This window comes from Punica granatum, unplaced genomic scaffold, assembly GCF_007655135.1.
Source record: "Punica granatum isolate Tunisia-2019 unplaced genomic scaffold, ASM765513v2 Contig00347, whole genome shotgun sequence".
NCBI lineage: Eukaryota > Viridiplantae > Streptophyta > Magnoliopsida > Myrtales > Lythraceae > Punica > Punica granatum.
In genome coordinates, this window is record NW_022204293.1 from 8,201 (window position 1) to 28,128 (window position 19,928).

At 48.3% G+C, this 19,928-nt stretch overlaps 1 protein-coding gene across 1 annotated transcript; it reads left to right on the top strand.

The window, feature by feature from the left end:
• The first annotated feature begins 11,740 nt into the window (after positions 1-11,740).
• LOC116190182 lies at positions 11,741-12,690 on the top strand. The gene is made up of 3 exons (XM_031519843.1): positions 11,741-12,109; positions 12,176-12,555; positions 12,663-12,690. The coding sequence occupies exons 1-3, from the start codon at positions 11,741-11,743 to the stop codon at positions 12,688-12,690; spliced, it is 777 nt and encodes a 258-aa protein (XP_031375703.1).
• The last annotated feature ends 7,238 nt before the right edge of the window (positions 12,691-19,928 follow it).

The window sequence follows — 19,928 nt, forward strand, 5'->3', positions numbered from 1 at the left end:
CTCGTGGATGTCTTGAGCAGGTATGTGGAGGAGATTGGAGAGCTGACCCTGGATGGTTGTGAACGGATTAGGCACGAAGATGCCGTGGATCGTGGACGTAGGCCTTTGGACGAGTGCTGTGTACTCCTCGATCGTGGGGGCCAACTCCGTCCCCTGGAAGTTGAATACCGCATGCTCAGGATCCCAAAGTTTGGCGGTAGCCCTCAGGAAGATCCAGTCCACCGGGGTATCGGTGAACATGACCACGTCTCCGATGATGCCCTGGATGAATGCGTGGTCCACCGGTCGGAGAGTCCTCCAGATGCGCATGATGTCTTGCCTTGGCGGCGTGATTGCTTCGAGTCTAAGACCGGGAGCCGGGCGGTCCATCCTTACCTAGATGGAGGAGATGTCGGCTTAACATTTTTAGGATCAAATCAATGTAATGTCCTAGGTTTTTTCGAAAAAATGTATGCAGTGCGGAAAAGTAAACTATAGTTGCGTTCTTTACAGTGTACATCGCTCTTTCTTATAAAAACAACAAAATGTCCGTCCTAAAGAAAACTACGGGCTGACTCAAGGACTCGACTTTGGGTCGGTTGACGGCATGAAGGTAAAATTGGTCCAGCATGACGGTCCCTGTGTATGCACAGTTTTCGGTGCTACTGGGAGAACCGCTAACTAGGGATGGGGGCTCCCGACTCAAGGGTGTGAATTCCTTGAAATCGAGCGAGGATCTTTGGGGGGCGGTTCGGTGGCATAGCCGACTCGATCCGTTCCCTTACTCGGAACCTCTGACTAACCTAGCTTCCTATATTGGTGCCCGTGGGATGTCGGACAAGGTACCTAAGAAGCTAGTATGATGTCCAATGCATGTGCGGAAAATAAAAGTGCGTAAAGTAGATAAGCGGGAAATGCGGAAAGCGGTAAATAGACAAGCAAACAAAACAAGCGGGAATGAGCCCGAACCCTCTAAGTGTCCCCAGTGGAGTCGCCAAGCTGTGCGCACCCGAATTTCATCTCGTCGGGGCACGCATGCGCGCGCCTAAGCAAACGCGGCTTGGGGGTGTCCACCTTCCCGGGGACGCGCGACGGACGCACGTGAGAAGGAGTCGCCACTTGCCATTTTACGACCCGAAGGTCGAGGGCCGGCAAGTTACCCGGGTCTACGGGTACGGGGTACACCTAAATGCTAAGGCAATGGTCGTACGGAACCGAAAATTCCGAATTCGGGGGTTCTATTACATGCGGGCCTATATCCCGCACGCCCTTTCGGTACTCTAGCTTGCTAGGATTGCCATTTTGTTTATTTACCGCGTGATTTAGAGTTGTGCTCGACTCGCCCGTTTTGACTCCGTAAATTCGACGAATCGATTGAGTTGGGCCAAGAACCCGAAGGATGAGTAGGCTTGCGAGTCAAGGAATCGGTTCGCTATCTTAGCGTTACAGTTCTTCGGACCGTGACGATCGATTCCCTGCGCGAACCAAGACCATGATTATTCGAGCTCACTCATCCCTTGGTAACGATAGACCGACTTAACCGATTCGACACTCGGACCTCTTGCTCACCGACCGGGATCCTTACAAGTATATGAATAAACATACAAATAAAATCCTCACAATGTACACTCGAATAATTGCAGAATACAACTGAATGAAATAAATGGATCCCGATCGGTTTACATTGGGCCAATATTCCACTCCGGCTCACCGTGTGTTTCGACTGACCGATAAACAAATTAAGGCAACGCGGGCTCAAGGAGCCGGGGGTCGGGTCCGATTGAACCGATGGTTTGCAGGAGAACCGATTAGTTCCCACTGTAACCGTCGGACCAATCGAGCTCCCGGGTGATATTTAAACCCGTTTCACGCATCCAATCCAAATTGCCTTCCACATAGGCCATATTTGGAGTATGACGGTGAATCGAGGCTAGATCCCATTCCGCACTCAGGTTGCACGCGCTCAGTGAATTAGGAGATGTTGGACCTCGTGTTTGATGGTTTGGGGCGTTGGACCCCGTGCAACACATGACCTATGGGTCCGGGCTCGAACCGCAGTAAATCATCAAAAGTAAGAATAAAACAGAAGGAAACTGATATAATTGACACAATACTGAAAGCAACTGACAACAACTGGTAAGTATCAGTGAGTACAAACGGATTGTGTATTAATTCGAATGTACGTGATTTAATCAGTTATTAGCCGGGATTGATTAGCAAACAATGCATCTAACCTAGGCAAACATAGAGGACGAGCTAGGATAAGGTTCTAAGCCAATTACATGTGTGTGTTTGTTTTACGACTCTTATTCAGTTAAGTGTCACTGCGGTTTCACCGAATTAACCAAACTCGTGTTTTGACTCTAAATTGGAATCTAATATTCCACCTATCCATTATCTAATGTTTGATTAAGTCGGGTGCACAATTAGTCCGGTTCTTGGTGTTTTGTAACTGAAATAAAATGTTCCCCACCGAATCTACGATAGGAAGATAAAAACACCGAAAATGGACGGAATGGGCTGTGCCAATGAGACTCGCACCCAGACGGGTTGCCCCTCCCCGTCCATAGATCGAGGTGTTTCCAACTTCCTAGCGCCTAGGGCATCGGTGAATCATGGAATGACGGTCATGCCCTTGGATGATAAAATTGTGATGTTCGTATATAAATTGGAGATTTGCGTCACACGAAGGAGTCTAAGAAGGACTCTCATGCCCCGACTCGGGCCGCCTCAAATTGGGCCCGGACTCAAGTCATGACGCGTGAGTGCCCCCTAGACATCAATTCTACTCGTGTTACGCGACTCGATATTTTAAAATTGTGAATTTTTGATGAAAAGGGCATTCCCGCCGTTCCGTGAATCGTCGATGCATTTACGAATTAGTAATCAATTTATCCCATTATTTGGTCCAAATGATTTAATTAATCGAATAATGCGTCCCATTTTCCCGTTTATGAAGTTCTTCGGTGATTATTGATTCATGTTGCGGTGATGGTTTCAACATGCGACGTTCGAATCTAACAAGTCTAATAAATAACGATCATGTGGACAATGGCTGAAGAGAGATATAATTACAAACAATTCCAAGGGTCGTCTTTGGAAGGACGGAAAGACCAACCGAGGCTCCAAAGAGGGGAAGGAGGGCTCGGCCATCCCTCAAATGTGATCGGCTGAACGCTCCTTGACCCGGTTCGAGTCTCGGTGGGTCTTTCGTGTCATTCCTAGCTGATCATTGCATACATCCAGCAACCCGTACGTGAAGACAACACATATTTCCTTAAATCGGGATTGACACAACCACGGCATCAAGGAGGAAGAAGAGCCCTAGGGGTTCGGTTAGGCCAAGGAGCCTCACGGGTCACCCCTCACAAGGGCACGGCTGTGAGCCCCTTGACATAGACAAACCATCCATGGACTCTCCCTCCTAGATTCCGAGCTATTCCCTTCGTTAGACATTTCTTAGCCACGGTTAGAACCTTCCCGGACGTAGAGATGGTCTAATCCGAAAGAATGAAGCGGTTATGGACTCGAGGGAGCCAAGGAGGCTCACGGCCCATCATCTAGGGGGTTCGGCCGGGAGGTTCAATGGCTCTCTCGAGTCTATATCCGTTTCATTCCCCAAGATTCGGACCACATCACGTATACATGCATGTTTACACGATCATATAGACGTCAAATAACAAAATGGAACACGTACGTTGCATGAGGGTGCATGGTAAATTCGGATCTAAAGGAAAAAATGAAATCTTGCATGCACTTCGATTATTTCGGACTTCATTCACACTTCACACATACAAACATCGAAGAACCTAACCCATCTAAGTTGTAGCAAGATGTTACCTAGCCTCGGTATACGAGGGAAAGAGTCGGGGAAGCGGCAAGAGGGTCGGTGACCCGGCAAGAGGTCACGGGCGGTAGGCGTCCGTGAAGCAGCGGCTGTGACAGGTTGGGGAAAAACGGGTCGGCACGCTTGCTCCGGTCACGGCACGGTGCAAGGTCGGGTTCGTTGGACTCCTAAGAGGCAGATCTAGGTGTGCACGGGCAGACCCGAGCGTGCCAAGGCCTGACTGTACCCGAAAATGTAAGAGAAAGTGCGGGTATAATCACAGGAAAACCGGCATGTGAAAAACGATAAAACGGAGGTCGTGCACGGTGGATCGGCCCTCGGATCGTGACCACCTCTTCACGAGAGAGGGTGAGGGTTGTGAGGAGCCCTTTGAACGTGATGGCACGACTCTCCGAAGTCGTGGGAAGAAATGGCACGCGTGGAGTTGCTCGGCGCGCGCGGATAAGCTCTAGGAGGCCCGATTCTTCACACGGCCAGAACTCGATGTTAAAGGCTTCAAATTGGAAATCTAAGTCCGGAAATGGACTTAGGGGGTGGAAAATATGTAGGCTAGGAAGTTTGATGATTTTTGGCTCAAGTCGGGTCGGGTGGTTACCGGAAATACCGGGTGGTTTTCCGGCGGTTTTGGCTGGTTTTGGCCTTTGCACGGGCTGGACGGAAGTGAGGGGATGGGCTGAGGTTTGAGAGAGTTCTTGAGAGAGATTGGCTTGAGAGAGAGTGGAGTTGAGGGAGTGATTAAGTCTAATGGTGAAAGGGCTTATAAAGGGAAGACTAATGGCTTGATTAAGAGGAACTAATCGCGGTTAGGGGACCCTAAGTGGGCTGTCGAAAATCCCAAGGGGGATTAGGGTGGGTTAGATGTCTTGTAGAGTGTGGGGAAAGGAAAGGAAGGAGTGATGGGTGTGATAGGATGTGATAGGAAGTGATGGATGGATGGAGGGAGGTGATGGATGGGAGGGAAATTCAAATGTGTGGTGGGGGTGTGTTAGAGCCGACGGTGGGAGGGGCTTGAGCCGCGGCTTGGGCTGTCCAATCCGAGCCGAGGGTTGAGCCGTGGCTTGGGGTTGAGCCGCGGCTCGACGGCTTGGCTTGGCTGTGGGTCCCATCCGATTAGGAGAAAAGCCAGCAAACGCTTGAGACTTGATTGAGCTCGCGTCCAACCTCCGATGTCCGATTAATTTGAAGATTTGGAATACTTGAAAGACGAAGATTTGGATGAATCTAATATCGCCATGCGTCACGTGAACGGGCGTTCGGGCGATTCGGCGCCTCGGGAGTCGGTTTTGCCCTGTTCGAACGTTCGGAGTGGAGTTTAGCGTCCCTTGATCCCCGATTGATCTTTGTGCATTCTTGCATTCGTTTCGGCAACTCTTTTGCCCCGCGGGTGATTGTTGGCTCGTCGTCCTTGGCCATTAGCCCGGGAAGACCTAGGGACTTTGACCGAGATTTTCTCAATGTGCCCTGAATGCCTTGAGGTGCTCGGGGATTATTGTGAGGTGCTCAGAGATCATTGTAGTCTCTGTTTTCCGTGGAAGTGCCCCGGAAGTTCGCCGGGAGACATTCGTGACTACTGAAACGTACTTCGGGAAACCGAACCGACTTCCGGAAGGTTGTCTAACGCTTGTTCCCCGGCCTTGGTGGTCCCTGGGCGCCTGTAGACCCGTTTTGAGGGGCCGTTTGCTTGTCAGTGGAGCGAAACCCGGGAGCTCTGTTAGAAAAGGCGTCCGGGAGGGATCGGGGTGTCCCGGCTTAAGCAATATGCCCCGGAAATGCACCCGGACGTGTCATTGGTTGCTTTGGCACTGAGAGGGATTTTTGAAGCCCCATATTGGGCACCTTTCGGTGCTTCGGTGACTCGGTGATGAATAGTGTCACAGTGCCAGCTCCGTGGTTTGTTTGGGGTTCTTTGTCCGTTTATTCTTCTGACCGCTCTCTTCCGTCTTTCTCAGTGGACTAACTTTTCTCCCATCGTTTATGACTCTGTGCCCGCATATTGGCCCCTGATTACCGGTGTCAGCACCCCATTTTGGCCCACCGGTTTCCCGCACAAGGATTCCCGACTGAAACTCGGGACACTATTCATCGCCCGGCAATCGGAGGCAAATAGGCGGGCACGAGGTCATGAACAATAAAGGAAAGCACGGTCCACTGAGAAAGGCGGAAGAAAGCAGTCAGAAGAACAGATGAACGATGAATCCCGAAAACAACGGAGCTGGCACTGTGGCACTATTCATCACTGAGTCACCGAAGCATCGAAAGGTGCCCAATATGGGGCTCCAAAAATCCCTCCCAGTACCAAAATGACCAATGACACGTCCGGGCGCATTTCGGGGACATCCTGCTTAAGTCGGGACACCTCGATCCCCCACGGACGCCTTTTCTGACAGAGCTTCCGGGGTTCGCTCCACTGACAAGCAAACGGCCCCTCAAAACGGGTCTACAGGCGCCCAGGGACCACCAGGGCCGGGGAACAAGCTTTAGACAACCTTCCGGAACTCGGCTCGATCTCCCGAAGTACGTTTCAGTGATCACGAACGCCTCCTGGCGAACCTTCGGGGCATTTCCACGGAAAACAGAGATCACAACGATCTTCGAGCACCCCGCGACGATTCCCGAGCGCCTCAAGACATTCAGGGAACACTGAGAAAATCCCGGTCAAGGTCCCTAGGTCCTCCCGGGCCAACGGTCCCCGACCGAGGACGACGAGCCAACAATCACTCACGGGGCAAAAGGATCGCCAAAACAAATGCAAGGATGCACAAAGAACAATCGGGGGTCGAGGGGCGCTAAATTCCACTCCGAACGTCCAAACAGTGCAAAACCGACTCCCGAGGCGCCGAGTCGCCCGAACGCTTGTCCACACGACGCATGGCGATATTAGGCTCATTCAAATCCTCGTCGTTCAAGCATTCCAAATCTTCAAATTAATTGGACATCGGAGGTCGGATGCAAGCTCAGTCGGGTTTCAAGCATTTTCCGGCTTTTCTCTCAATCAGACGGGACCCACAGCTCAGCCAAGCCAAGCCATCAAGCCGCGGCTCAACCCCAAGCCACGGCTCAACCCTCGGCTCCGATTGGACAGCCCCAAGCCGCGGCTTCCTCCCTCCCACCGTCGGCTCCAAGCACCCCCCACCACACAATTCAAATTTCCCTCACATCTATCACTTCCAATCACTTCCTATCACTTCCACTCTTCCATCCATCAACTCCACTCTTCCATCCATCACTTCCCATCAACCTTTTCAAGACAACTTCCCCTCCCTAATCCCTCTTAAGAAATTCGGATGCCCTAAGCACCATTTAATTGCATTTAACTTCACTCAATCTTGTCATTAAGCTTGCATTTATAAGTCCATTTGGTCATTAACTTAAACACTTCTTCATTCTCCTTCTCTCTCAAGCCAATCTCCCTCTAAAATCCTCTCAACTTTCAGCCCACTCCCACAGCTCGTACCACTCCTTGCCAAGGCCGAAACCGGCCAAAACCGTCGGAAAACCACCCGGTATTCCAGTAACCACCCGACCCGACTTAAACACAAAAATCACCAAACTCCCTAGCCTACCTATTTTCCATCCCCTAAGCCCGTTTCCGGGCTTAGATTTTCCATTTGAGGTCCCTAACATCACTTTCCAGCCAAAGTTGTAGTCGGGTCCCGAGTCTCCAAGCCGCGTGCAACCGAGCTCCTCGACGTGCCATTTTCTCCCGCGAGTCGTGCCATCACGTTCAAAGGGTTCCTCACGACCCTCACCCTCTCTCGTGAAGAGGTGGTCACGATCCGAGGGCCGATCCACCGTGCACAACCTCCGTTTCATTGTTTTTCACTTACAGGGTTTTCTGTGTTCATACCCGTACTTCTCTCACGTTTTTCGAGCTTGTCCAGGGCTCGGCACGCTCGGCTCTGCCCGTGCTCGTCTAGATCTACCTCTTAGGAGTCCAACGAGCCCGACCTTGCACCGTGCCGTGCCCGGAGCTCGCGTGCCAAGCCGTTCTCCCGAGACTAGCCGCGGCTGTTTTCTCTCGGATTGCTCACTTCCGCGACTTCAAGCTGAGTCTTGCGACTCCCACGGCCACTTCTCCGACTCCTTCCTCGTGTTCCGAGGCTAGGTAAGACTCCTCTATGACTTAGAGAAGCTAGGTTCTTCGATATTTGTTTGATATGGGGTGTTAGGGGCTCATTTCGCATGATTTTCCTTAGATCCCGGGTTTGGCCCTTGAGCAACTTCGTGAACCATCCGACTTCGAAATGAGCTGAAATTTTTACCTCAGACTCTTGATGTTATTTTAAGTCCCCACATAAAATTTCAGATTTTTCTGGGCGCTGGATCTCTGGATAAAAAATGTTTACCCGTTATTTCGGTATTCTCGGCCAGATTTCGATATGTCTCGCGAACCATCCGAGTTCTAAATGAGCTGAAATTGTTATCACAGACACTTGATGTTATTTTGAGTCCCCATACAAAATTTCAGATTTTTCTGGGCGCTGGATCTCTGGATAAAAAATGTTTACCCGTTATTTCGGTATTCTCGGCCAGATTTCGATATGTCTCGCGAACCATCCGAGTTCTAAATGAGCTGAAATTGTTATCACAGACACTTGATGTTATTTTGAGTCCCCATACAAAATTTCAGATTTTTCTGGGCGCTGGATCTCTGGATAAAAAATGTTTACCCGTTATTTCGGTATTCTCGGCCAGATTTCGATATGTCTCGCGAACCATCCGAGTTCTAAATGAGCTGAAATTTTTATCACAGACACTTGATGTTATTTTGAGTCCCCATACAAAATTTCAGATTTTTCTGTGCACTGGATCTCTGGATAAAAAAAACTTACCTGTTATTTCGGTATTCTCGGCCAGATTTTGATATGTCTCGTGAACCATCCGAGTTCGAAATGAGTTGAAATTTTTACCACAGACACTTGATGTTATTTAAAGTCCCCATACAAAATTTCAGATTTTTCTGTGCACTGGATCTCTGGATAAAAAATGTTTACCCGTTATTTCGGTGTTTCCGGTCTGATTTTGATAGATCTCGCGAACCATCCGACTTCAAAATGAACTGAAATTTTTACCACACATTCCTGATGTTATTTTAAGTTCCACACAAAATTTCATATTTTTATGGGCGCTGAAACTCCAAATAAAAATTATTTACCGAACTTTTCGTATATTCGACAAATCAGATCACACTGTTTTTTTTTGTCTAATTTAGCCCTCTCCAAACTGAATCTAGATCCAAAATAGACCCCTTGACCCTGATCCAACTCTGTTTTCATGTTTATTACGTTTACGATTTACCTCGTTTTTCGTGCCGATGCCATTTTATTGATTCCATTATATATCATGCTTGTGTTTGTATTGCATGTTTATTTGTGATTCCAAGACCATGGTGGCATCGACTTTGTAAATGTGTGTGTTTTTATTATGTTTGGCGTCTTACGCATGCAAGAAACGATTAAAACCGATTCTTGGAATTGATTGCAATTATATTTTTTGTTTAAATCATTAGCTTCACGATTAATTTACATGTTAGGCGCATTAACCCCGAACAATCATCTCATTAGCCCATAATAATCAAGGTTTAACTCCTCAATCACTAAACCATTCCACAAACGAGAAATGGGACGCATCATTTGATTAATTAAATCACTCGGACTAAATAATTGGACAAATTGAATATTAATTCGTAAACGTATCGATGGTTCATGGAACGACGGAAATGCCCTTTTCCTTTAAAGCTCATAATTTCAAAACATCGAGACGTGTAACACGAATAGAATCGTGTCTAGCAAGTACTCGCGTACTATGACTCGAGTCCGGGCCCAATTTGAGGCGGCTCGAGTCGAGATGCGCGAGTCCTCTTTAGACCTCTTCGTGTCACACAATCTTTAATTTATATATGAACATCACATGTTTTACCACTCAAGGGCATAGTCGTCATTCCGTGATTCATCGATATCCTAGGCTTTAGGGAGTCGGAAACACCTCGATCTATGGACGGAAAGGGGCGGCTCGTTCGGGTGCGAGTTTCATTCGTACGGCCCATTCCGTTCACTTTCGGTGTTTCTATCTTCCTATCGTAGATTCGGTGGTGAACCTTTTTATTTCAGTTGAAAAAGACGAAGAACCGGATTAATCATGTACTTGACTTAAACAAACATTAGATAATGGATAGGTGGAATATTAGATTCCAATCTAGAGTCGAAACACGAGTTTGGCTAATTCAGTGAAACCGCAGTGACACTTAACTGAATAAGAGTCATAAAACAAACACACACATGTAATCGGTTTAGAACCTTATCCTAGCCCGCCCTCTATGTTTGCCTAGGTTAGATGCATTGTTTGCCAATCAACCACGGGTAATAACTGATTAAATCACGTACATTCGACTTAATACACCACTTGTCTATATTCACCGACAATTGTCAGTTGCTTTCTGTATTGTGTCAGTTACATCAGTTTTCTTCCGTTTTATTCTTGTTTTTGATGATTTATTGCGGTTCGGGCCCGAACCCATAGGTCACGTGTTGCATGGGGTCCAACGCCCCAAATCACCGAACACGAGGTTCAACGCCTCTTAACTCACCGAGCGCGTGCAACCCGAGTGCGGAATGGGATCTAGCCTCGATTCACCGTCACACTCCGAATACGGCCTATGTGGAAGGCAGATTTGGATTGAGCGCGTGAAACGTGTTTAGATATCACCCGGGAGCTCGATCGATCCAACGGTTACAGTGGAAACAAGTCGTTTTTCTGCAAACCGACGGTTCGATCGGACCCGACCCCCGGCTCTTTGAGCCCGCGTTGCCTTAATTTATTTATCGGTTATTCAAAATACACGGTGAGCAGGAGCGGAATAGTGGCCCAATGCAAACTGATCGGGATCCATTTACTTATTCGGTTATACTTTGTAATTGTTCGAGAGAACATTGTGAGGATTCTATTTGTATGTTCATTCATCTCCTTGTAAAGATCCCCGATCGGTGAGAGAGAAGTCCGAGTGCTGGATCGGTTAAGTTGGTCTATCGCCACCAAAGGGTGAGTAAGCTTGGATACTCGTGGTTTCGGTTCACGCAGGGAATCAACCATCACGGTTCGATGAACTGTAACGCTAAGATAGTGAACCGACTCCTCGATGCACAAGCCTACTCATCTTTCAGACTCTTGGTCCAACTTGATCAATTCATCGAATTTACGGTGTCAAAACGGGCGAGTCGAGCGCAACTCTAAGTCACGCAGTAAATAAACAAAATGGCAAGCCTAGCAAGCTAGAGTACCGAGAGAGCGTGCGGGATATAGGCCCGCACGTAATAGAACCCCCGAATTCGGAATTTTCGGTTCCGTACGACCATTACCTTAGCATTTAAGTGTACCCCGTACCCCTAGACCAGGGTAACTTGCCGGCCCTCGACCCTCGGGTCGTAAAATGGCAAGTGGCGACTCCTTCTCACGTGCGTCCGTCGCGCTTCCCCGGGAAGGTGGACACTCCCAAGCCGTGTTTGCTTAGGCGCGCGCATGCGTGCCCCGACGAGATTAAATTCGGGTGCGCACAACCGGGCGATGAATAGTGTCCCGGGCTTCAGTCGGGAATCCTCGTGTGGGAAGCCGGTGGGCCAAAATGGGGTGCTGACACCACCCGTGCTGAACCGGCCCCTCATTTTGTACCTCACGGTACGTCGGCAATCCTTAGGGTGTATGCTGGGGCAAGAAGACGAGTCGACGCGCACAGAAAGGGCGATATACTACTTGAGCAAGAAGTTCACCGAAGGGGAATCCAATTATCCGGAGATCGAGAAGATGTGTTGCGCGTTGGTATGGGTCATGCAAAGACTCCAACAGTGCATACTCTATCACACGATCCGCTTATTGTCAAAAGCGGACCCCTTGCGGTATTTGCTCGATAGCCCCTCCTCCATGAGGAACATCGCAAAATGGCGCTGTCAGTTGACGGAGTACGACATAGAGTACGTGCCCCGCACGTCTGTCAAGGGGCAAGCGATTGCCGACCATCTAGCAGAATTCCCGATTGACGACGACACGCCGATTAACACGGACTTCCCGGATGAAGGAATCCTCCAGGTAGATGAAGAGAAAGAGGAGCCAACGTGGAAGATATACTTTGACGGGGCTGTCAATTCTGTGGGATCCGAAGTTGGGGCAGTCTTCATATTCCCGGACGGGCGTCATTATCCGGTCGCAGCAAAAGTGGATTTCTCTTGTACCAACAATGTGGCCGAGTACGAGGCGTGCATTCTCGGTCTGCAAGCGGCGATTGATTTCAAGGTGAAGGAGTTAGAGGTGTTCGGTGATTCCATGCTCACAATCTTCCAAACGTTGGGGCAATGGAAGACGAAAGACACGAAGCTAGTCCCGTACCACGAATACCTTGAGGAGTTGGCGAAGAATTTCGAGAAGATCTCGTTCACCAACACTCCACGCGCGAAGAATCAGTTCGCAGACGCACTTGCGACACTTGCATCCATGGCGAGTATTTCAGAGGGGAACATCGTCAAACCTCTTGAAATCGAACTGGCCAAAGGCCCGGCCCACTGCAACGCGATTGAAGCGTCCGAAGCGAAGCCGTGGTACGAGGACATCAAGAACTTCTTGCAAACGGGGCCAATATCCCCAGTTCGCCGTGATCGAAGGACGCTCAGGCGCCTTGCGATGCACTACTTTCTGAGCGGCGAGATACTATATCGCCGTTCTTTTGATTCCACGCTCCTCTGGTGCATCGATGAACACGAATCGCGACGCCTTATGGAGGAGGTGCACGGAGGAAATTGTGGGCCCCACATGAATGGCCTTATGCTCGCTAAGAAGATCATGCGCTTAGGCTATTATTGGTCCACCATGAAGACTGACTGCGTAAAGCATGTCAGGCACTGCCACTGATGCCAAGTGTACGCCGATCAGATTAAGGCGCCGCCCAACGAGCTACGCCCTATGACGGCCCCGTGGCCCTTCTCAATGTGGGGGATGGACGTGATTGGCCCGATCAACCCCAAAGCGTCTAACGGGCACATGTTCATCTTGGTGGCAATTGATTACTTTACCAAGTGGATCGAGGCTATCACTCTCGCGTTGGTCACCGCAAAAGCCGTAGCTCGTTTTCTCAGACGTGACGTCATCGCCCGGTACGGGGTCCCTGCGACAATCATCACGGACAACGCCAAGAACCTGAACAACAAGGTCATTGACGAGCTCTGTGCACAATTCAAAATCCGACACCGCAACTCCACCCCATACCGTCCCCAAATGAACGGTGCGGTGGAAGCGGCGAATAAGAACATCAAGAAGATCATTGAAAAAATGACGGTGAACTACAAGGATTGGCACGAGATGCTCGACCATTCACTCTTGGCGTACCGGACATCCATACGGACTTCAACCGGGGCAACCCCGTACTCCCTAGTCTATGGCATGGAGGCAGTCCTCCCAATCGAAGTGGAGATCCCTTCCATGAGGATTCTTGCCGAGGCCGAACTTGCAGAAGCGGAGTAGGCGAAGCAGCGATACGAGCAACTAAACCTCATCGATGAGAAAAGGCTGAAAGCACTGTGCCACGGACAGTGCTACCAACAGAGGATGGCACGAGCATTCAATGCCAAGGTCCGTCCCCGAGAGTTCGGTCCCGGTGACCTCGTCCTGAGGAAGGTTCTACATGTCGCACCCGACTCTCGAGGAAAGTTCTCGTAAAATACGACGGCCCCTTCGTTGTCAAAGAGATTTTCTCCGGAGGAGCGGTCATTTTGAGCGATATGGACGGCACCGAAAATGTCCTTCCCGTCAACGCTGGCGCCATCAAGAAGTATTATCCATGAGCACTTGTATATGTTTTCGTTTTTTATTCGCCGGGCTCCGTGCCTGTTTCATTATAAGACTTTTCTGTTCTCGTGAACGAGCGTCAATTCCCGCCGTTTTGTCCAATACTAAGCTTTCTTGAGAGAGAAAAATAAATTTCCCGCTAGGTCTAAAACCTCTTTGAGGCGGCCTAGGCAAAAGCTAGGGAACGAGTGGCACGACTTAAAAGCCCGCAAAGGGGAGTCACAGCAAAAGGAGAGCATAAAATCATTTCCTCGCTAGGTCGTAAACCTCTTCGAGGCGGCCTAGGCAAAAGTTAGAGGACCCGAGGGGTGCGATCTCGCCCAAACACGGGGAATCGCAGCAAAAGGTGAGCATTCATGTGAGAAAGATCAAATAAAATACCCCGCTAGGCTATCACGCATCTTGCGGCCTAGGCAAAAGTTAGGGGACAATGTCGGCTCAACCACGTGAGAAGGAGTCGCCACTCACTGTTTACGACTCGTAGGTCGAGGGCCGTTGAGACACCCGGGTCTAAGGGTACGAGGTACACCTAAATACTAAGGTAATGGTCGTATGGAACCGGAAATTCCGAATTCGGGGGTTCTATTACGTACGGGCCTATATCCCGCACGCCCTTTCGGTACTCTAGTTTGCTAGGCTTGCCGTTTTATTTATTTACCGCGTGATTTAGGGTTGCGCTTGACTCGCCCGTTTTGACACCATAAAATCGATGAATTGATCAAGTTGGGCCAATAATCCGAAAGATGAGTAGGCTTGTGCGTCGAGGAATCGGTTCACTATCTTAGCGTTACAGTTCATCGAACCGTGATGGTCGATTCCCTGCGCAAACCCAGACCACGAGTGTTCGAGCTTACTCATCTCTTGGTAACAATGGACTAACTTGACCGGTTCGACACTCGGACCTCTCGCTTGCCGATCGGGGATCCTTACAAATGAATGAGTGAATGTACAAATAAAATCCTCACAATGTTCTCTCGAATAATTACAAAGTATAACTGAATAAGTAAATGGATCTCGATCGGTTTTCCTCTTCGGTCGTGGGACCCACGGACTACCCAAGATGAGTCACCCCTTTGCTCTAGAAGCTTCCTCTTCTTCTTCAATGCAAGAAGCCAACTTGCATTCTTAGCCAAAATATCCAAAGAGTTTGAAGACAACACTCCAACTCTTCTTCAATGCCATTTAATGCTTTGATCTCTTCTTCATTAATGCAAATGGAAGAGGATAGGGCTAGATATTTCCTTAAGCAAACCGTCCATCCTAAGCATGCCCACTAATGATGCTTTGTTTCACTAATTGTGTCATTAGTTTTGCCTATAAATGGTCCAAAAGTGATTAAGATAATCACTTCTCCTCTTACACACTTCTCACTAGCTTTCTCCCTCTAAAATCCTCTCAAACTCCATAGCTAAGAGCAGCCAAGAACCAGCAAGCTTCATCTCAAAAAAATAGAAAAGAAAACATCGAGAAAAACACGAAGTTCTTAAGTCGGAAGCCGGTGTTCATCATCCCGACTTAACTTCAAAATTTCCCAAACCTATATATCCCACTCATTTTGGACCCATGGAGTTCATTGGTGAAGTTGGTTTCTCCATTTGAAGTCTTTAAATTATTGTTTCAGGTCAAATAGTACATTTCGGGTGAAATCGCTACTCTCGGGTGAATAGTGACACGCCAGCGCCAGCCGCGCGAACGCCCGCGCACGCCCGCGCACGCCCGCGCACGCCCGCGCACGCCACGCGCCCCGCGCACGCCCGCACGCCCCGCGCTCCTGCTGTGCACTTCAGCCGTACTCCCCATGCACCTAGCTCCCCAAACGTGCATCCTTTGCACCCGAGCATCCTTCCAAGCGTTCAATCGAGTCACCCGACTCTCGAACACTTCCCCGACTCTTTCCTCGTATCCCGAGGCTAGGTAAATCACTCTTGACTTAGAGGAGTTAGGGCTTTTTATATTTTTGTATGGCTATGGAGTATTATGGTGTTTTATCCATGTTTAACTTGTAAGATTTAACTTTATGCAATTTTATGTTATATTATGCATGTGTATTACCTTATAACTTGCTAGCATGTCGGAAAAAGGTTTGGATTGTCGTTTGGAAGACCATCTCGACTCGGAAATGGCAAGCAAGCTCACGGCCAAGTCTCTAAAGGGGATGGCTGAGACTTAAGTTGCTCTTTTTGAGTTAAGATTGGTCTCCTTAGCCCTATCCAAGTTAGTTTCCAAGTTTATTTTGTTGTTCTTGCATGCATGAAGCCGGTATTATTTTATAGATTCCTTAAATAACATGTTTGTGAATGTTTGCATGTTTAAATGAGTTAATCAAATCATAGTAATACCTGCCTTTGTCAAAAAAACGTGTTATTCATCATGTTTGATGTTTGAGCATGCGAAAAATGATTAAACTAAGACAAGGAAATCATCTGTGATTTGAATCGAGCCACGAGAGTATTCGGCCATCTTTGACAAGGTGAAGCTGAGGGCTTCTTGGCCTTTTTGGATCAAGAATGATTTCCTTATTTCGAGTTTAATTCATTTCTCGGATTGTATGAAATTGTAATTTTGATATTTCTATGATTCCCATGTTGAAACATCTTTTAAAACCTTTTTTAAAAAAAACAAACATGCATGGGTTTGTGTATCGAGGACTCATTCGGATCCATTCGGTTATAAGGGTATTGTTGGTTATTCAACCAAATTATCCTTGATCATTATGGATTCGTTTTGGTCGTCGAATCACGAATCGTTTTCACAATTAATGCATTCGACAATAACCTTAAGCATTAATTCCACGAACGGGTTAATCGAGACGTTCACACGGTTAATTCATTCAATTTAAACAACTTTGCACGAACTAGACATTAATCTGTAACTCGCGTCGACGAATTACAAAATGGTGTTAACGCCCTTTTCGAAACCCTCATACTTCAAATCCTTATTGTGTGTTCTCTTTTTCTGAAAAAAAATTTTCAAATCAAGGGCAAAAACGTCATTTTGTGATTTACCGACATCCTAGCGCAGTTTAAGGTGTCAATTGGGTATTCTGTATCAAAAATACAATTACCTGACTAATCATTTCATTCCACTTAACCAAATGCTAGAAAATGGTTAGACGGAACTCTAGGTTCCAAATCTAGAGTTGTCAGCACCCCATTTTGGCCCACCGGCTTCTCACATGAGGATTCCCGACTGAAGCTCGGGACACTATTCATCGCCCGGTAATCAGGGGCCAATATGCGGGCACGGAGTCATAAACGATGGGAGAAAAGCTAGTCCACTGAGAAAGACGAAAGAGAGCGGTCAGAAGAATAAACGGACAAAGAACCCCAAAAAAACCACGGAGCTGGCACTGTGGCACTATTCATCACCGAGTCACCGAAGCACCGAAAGGTGCCCAATATGGGGCTTCAAAAATCCCTCTCAGTGCCAAAGCAACCAATGACACGTCCGGGTGCATTTCCGGGGCATATTGCTTAAGCCGGGACACCCCGATCCCTCCCGGACGCCTTTTCTGACAGAGCTCCCGGGGTTCGCTCCACTGACAAGCAAACGGCCCATCAAAACGGGTCTACAGGCGCCCAGGGACCACCAGGACCGGGGAACAAGCTTCAGACGACCTTCCGGAAGTCGGTTCGGTTTCCCGAAGTACGTTTCAGTAGTCACGAACGTCTCCCGGCGAACTTTCGGGGCACTTCCACGGAAAATAGAGATCACAATGATCTCTGAGCACCTCACAATAATCCCCGAGCACCTCAAAGCATTCAGCGCACACTGAGAAAATCCCGGTCAAAGTCCCTAGGTCTTCTCGGGCCAACGGTCCCCGACCGAGGACGACGAGCCAACAATCACCTGCAGGGCAAAAGGGTCGCCGAAACGAATGCAAGAAGGCACAAAGATCAATCGGGGACGTTAAACTCCACTCCGAACGTCCGAACAGGGCAAAACCGACTCCCGAGGCGCCGAATCGCCCGAACGTCCGTTCACGCGACGCATGGCGATATTAGATTCATCCAAATCTTCGTCTTTCAAGCATTCCAAATCTTCAAATTAATCGGACATCGGAGGTCGGACGTGAGCTCAATCAAGTCTCAAGCGTTTGCCGGCTTTTCTCCTAATCGGATGGGACCCACAGCCTAGCCAAGCCAAGCCATCGAGCCGCGGCTCGACCCCAAGCCACGGCTCAACCCTCGGCTCGGATTGGACAGCCCAAGCCGCGGCTCAAGCCCCTCCCACCGTCGGCTCCAACACACCCCCACCACACATTTGAATTTCCCTCCCATCCATCACTTCCTATCACATCCTATCACACCCATCACTCCTTCCTTTCCTTTCCCCACACTCTACAAGACATCTACCCCACCCTAATCCCCCTTGGGATTTTCGGCAGCCCACTTAGGGTCCCCTAACCGCGATTAGTTCCTCTTAATCAAGCCATTAGTCTTCCCTTTATAAGCCCTTTCACCATTAGACTTAATCACTTCTTCATTCTCACTCTCTCTCAAACCAACTTCTCTCTAAAGTCCTCTCAACTTTCAGCCCACTCCCATAGCTCGTGCCACCCCTTGCCAAGGCCGAAACCGGCCAAAACCGCCGGAAAACCACCCGGTATTCCGGTAACCACCCGACCCGACTTTAACCAAAAATCACAAACTCCCTAGCCTACATATTTTCCACCCCCTAAGTCCATTTCCGGGCTTAGATTCTCCATTTGAGGCCTCCATCATCATGTTCCAGCCGTGAAGAGAGTCGGGTCCCGATAACGTCACCGCGTGATACCGAGCTTCCCGACGTGCCGTTTCTTCCCACGACTTCGGAAAGTCGTGCCATCACGTTCAAAGGGTTCCTCACAACCCTCACCCTCTCTCGTGAAGAGGTGGTCACGATCCGAGGGCCGATCAACTATGCACAACCACCATTCACTTGTTTCCCCCATACCGGGTTCCCTTCATTTTTACCGAACTTTCTCTCACACTTTCGGGTTCATTTAGGCTTTGGCACGCTCGGGGCTGCCCACGGCATATAGATCCGTCTCTTAGGAGTCCAACGAGCCCGACCCCGCACCGTGCCGTGCCCGGAGCTCGCGTGCCAAGCCGTTCTCCCGAGACTAGCCGCGGCTGCCTTCTCTCGAGTTGCTCACTACCGCAACTTCAAATCGAGTCTAGCGACTCCCACGGCCACTTCTCCGACTCCTTCCTCGTGTTCCGAGGCTAGGTAAGACTCCTCTATGACTTAGAGAAGCTAGGTTCTTCGATATTTGTTTGATATGGGGTGTTAGGGGCTCATTTCATATGATTTTCCTTAGATCCCGGGTTTGGTCCTTGAGCAACTTCGTGAACCATCCGACTTCGAAATGAGCTGAAATGTTTACCACAGACTCTTGATGTTATTTTAAGTCCCCACATAAAATTTCAGATTTTTCTGGGCGTTGGATCTCTGGATAAAAAATGTTTACCCGTTATTTCGGTATTCTCGGCCAGATTTCGATATGTCTCGTGAACCATCCGAGTTCTAAATGAGCTGAAAGTTTTATCACAGACACTTGATGTTATTTTAAGTCCCCATACAAAATTTCAGATTTTTCTGTGCACTGGATCTCTGGATAAAAAAATGCTTACCCGTTATTTCGGTATTCTCGGCCAGATTTTGATATGTCTCGTGAACCATCCGAGTTCGAAATGAGCTGAAATTTTTACCACAGACACTTGATGTTATTTTAAGTCCCCATACAAAATTTCAGATTTTTCTGTGACTGGATCTCCGGATAAAAAATGTTTACCCGTTATTTCGGTGTTTCCGGTCTGATTTTGATAGATCTCGCGAACCATCCGACTTCAAAATGAACTGAAATTTTTACCACACATTCCTGATGTTATTTTAAGGTTCCACACAAAATTTCATATTTTTATGGGCGCTGAAACTCCAAATAAAAATTATTTACCGAACTTTTCGTATATTCGACAAATCAGATCACACTGTTTTTTTTTTTGGGTCTAATTTAGCCCTCTCCAAACTGAATCTAGATCCAAAATAGACCCCTTGACCCTGATCCAACTCTGTTTTCATGTTTATTACGTTTACGATTTACCTCATTTTTCATGCCGATGCCATTTTATTGATTCCATTATATATCATGTTTGTGTTTGTATTGCATGTTTATTTGTGATTCCAAGACCATGGTGGCATCGACTTTGTAAATGTGTGTATTTTTATTATGTTTGGCGTCTTACGCATGCAAGAAATGATTAAAACTGATTCTTGGAATTGATTGCAATTA

What these genes read in the sequence shown, in the direction of transcription:
- LOC116190182 (XM_031519843.1), top strand. Translation starts at nt 11,741, where the DNA reads ATGAGGAACATCGCAAAATGGCGCTGTCAGTTGACGGAGTACGACATA. An exon ending in AAGCGGCGATTGATTTCAAG is followed by an intron (nt 12,110 to 12,175) that starts GTGAAGGAGTTA and finishes GGGCAATGGAAG; the next exon opens with ACGAAAGACACGAAGCTAGT. An exon ending in TTTGATTCCACGCTCCTCTG is followed by an intron (nt 12,556 to 12,662) that starts GTGCATCGATGA and finishes TCATGCGCTTAG; the next exon opens with GCTATTATTGGTCCACCATG.